The 2,378-nt window shown below is 45.9% G+C and overlaps 1 protein-coding gene across 1 annotated transcript; it reads right to left on the reverse strand.

Annotated features, from left to right (window-relative positions):
• Window positions 1–972: 972 nt before the first annotated feature.
• Window positions 973–1,286, reverse strand: LOC100985534 (dynein light chain 1, cytoplasmic-like). The gene has a single exon (XM_003814439.4). The coding sequence runs from the start codon at window positions 1,240–1,242 to the stop codon at window positions 973–975; it is 270 nt and encodes an 89-aa protein (XP_003814487.1). The 5' UTR covers window positions 1,243–1,286.
• Between the last annotated feature and the right edge of the window lie 1,092 nt (window positions 1,287–2,378).

Consider the following 2,378-nt stretch of genomic DNA (forward strand, 5'->3'; position numbering starts at 1 on the left):
CATAATTTAACATAACATTTCTGAATTAATCTTTGATTTATTCTTTGGGGGGATTTTCCACAGAATCTGGATTCAATGTGCAAGCTTGAGCAGCTGGGAGTTCTTACTATTTGCTTGGTTGGCTGCCATGACCCACACCTCCTTGTATTTATTTCCTTGTGTAATTTAATCCCATGTTGGATCAGGGCTGGCCTACTGACTTGCTTTAGCTAGAAATGCAGAAGAAGTAAAGTCCAGGAAGCTTCTGCTTTTGTGCTCTTGCGAGCCCTAAGTAGCCATGTAAGAAATCCAACTATCCTCCTGGAGAGAGAGAGATCATATGGAGGGGTACAGGGTGCAAGATATGTTAGCGAAGAGGTCAGCTTGGATGTTACAGCCCACAGAGTTGGCCTGTTTTGTTATCCACTGCCCTTGCTCAAATCTGAGGTTTCCCTCGCAAGAACTCAAATTGGGAGATCTGGGTTTGTTCTGACGAAAGGAGAAGGTAGGTTCTTATACAACATACATACCATTGCCCAGATACTTCCAAGAAAAGCCACAGATGGGCCAGATTCTGGTGGCTGGGCAGGGGGATTCAGAGTTCCACGTGCCCATCAGACATCACCTGCCTTGGTGCAGTCTGGGCATACTCAAAGCCCTGGCCTGCAGGAGAGCAATTATTATTATTATTTTTTTGAGACAGAGTCTCACTCTGTTGCCAGGCTGGAGTCCAGTGGCACGATCTCGGCTTACTGCAACCTCTGCCTCCTGGGTTCAAATGATTCTCATGTCTCAGCCTCCCTAGTAGCTGGGATTATAGGTACGTGCCACCACACCCAGCTTTTTGTATTTTTAGTAGAAATGGGGTTTCATCATGTTGGCCAGGATGGTCTCGATCTCCTGACCTCATGATCCACCCGCCTCGAGCCCATGGACTTTCAGGATGTTGACAGCTGGAGTTACAGGCATGAGCCACTACACCCGGCCATGCTTTTAACCAGATTTGAACAGAAGAATGGCCACTTGGCCCAGGTAGAAGTAGATGAAGTGTTTGATTTCACGTGTCATGTAACTACCGAAGTTCCTCCTCACGATACAATGCCAGGTGGGATTGTTCTTCTTGTCAAATTCCGTCTTAAAATGAGCTGCAATATCCTTCTGTATGTTATATTTCTCCAGTGCCTGAATAGCGCACTCCACCGAGTCCTGTTGCATCTCTTCCGACATGTCTGCATTTTTGATCATGGTCTCTCGGTGGCACATGGTTACCGTGGAGAAGGGGGCTGGCCGACGGCAACAGTCTCCTGGGGGAGGTGCTAGCATTGCTCAGGCGGGGCTGGAGCTGCTGTTGCTACTGAAGCTGTGGCACATCTAATGGGAGGCACTATTTGTGCCACAGGAAGAACATCAGGTTTGAAGCCTCAAGGCTCAAGTTTAAGACCTGGCTATTTTACTTATCACTGGTAGAACCTTGGGCAAGGGCCTTAATCTTCTGAGTCTCATGGTTTTTTTTCATCTGTAAACTAAGGGTGGTCATAGTAACTTCCTCACAGAACAGTGGAATGGTGCAAATGAGATAGCATATGTGGAAGCACTTCAAAAATGGCCAAGTACTCTCTCCATATGGCAACTGCCCTTATTTTGCCTCATTGTACAATGAGGAGCAGTGCATGAGCTCATCTACCAATGGTCCGTCTTTTATAACCTCCTCACTCTAGGAAACAAGATCACTGAGGGGAAGCAGGTATTGTCACTGTCATTTTCACCTTCCCCATCATCGTCACCATCCCATCATGATAATTGTCATCATCACCATTATTGTTGTTATTGTCAGCATCATCACGGACCATTTCCTGAACATCTACCAAACTATACCCTTGTCATAGACTCGCACAGCAATCTTTCAGGTTGTGCTGATTATCAACCCTCTTTTACAGATGAGGAAACTGAGAATAATCTAGGGTAATCCACTTGCTCAAGATCATACAGAAGAAACTTTGGCTCATTGGAAAATTTAAAACCAATTAAAGGGATGTTTGTTGTTGCATCCATCTTCCTCCTTTCCCCATCAACCTCAGAGAACTAACATCTCCTCTGACATGGCTCTGGGGTATTTGGGATGTCAACAACATTATCAAGCTGCACTCCAAACACCAATGATGCGAATGACACTTTTGTTTTTTTTTTGGAAAAACGGCCCCACGCACTGGAATAGTGGCAACGAATGCTGAATCTGAAGCTGTCGACATCCTGAAAGTCCATGGGCTGGAGCTAAGGGGAAGCCAAGCGTCCCTGTTTTATTTGCGTGTGCAGCCGTCTTTCAGAAGCTGGGCAGGCACTAATTAGATAGCCACTCAGAAAGTTGCTATCACTAACTGGAAGCCATCCAAATTGCTCTC

This window comes from Pan paniscus, chromosome 1, assembly GCF_029289425.2.
Source record: "Pan paniscus chromosome 1, NHGRI_mPanPan1-v2.0_pri, whole genome shotgun sequence".
Lineage (NCBI taxonomy): Eukaryota > Metazoa > Chordata > Mammalia > Primates > Hominidae > Pan > Pan paniscus.

What these genes read in the sequence shown, in the direction of transcription:
- LOC100985534 (XM_003814439.4), bottom strand. Translation starts at nt 1,242, where the DNA reads ATGTGCCACCGAGAGACCATGATCAAAAATGCAGACATGTCGGAAGAG.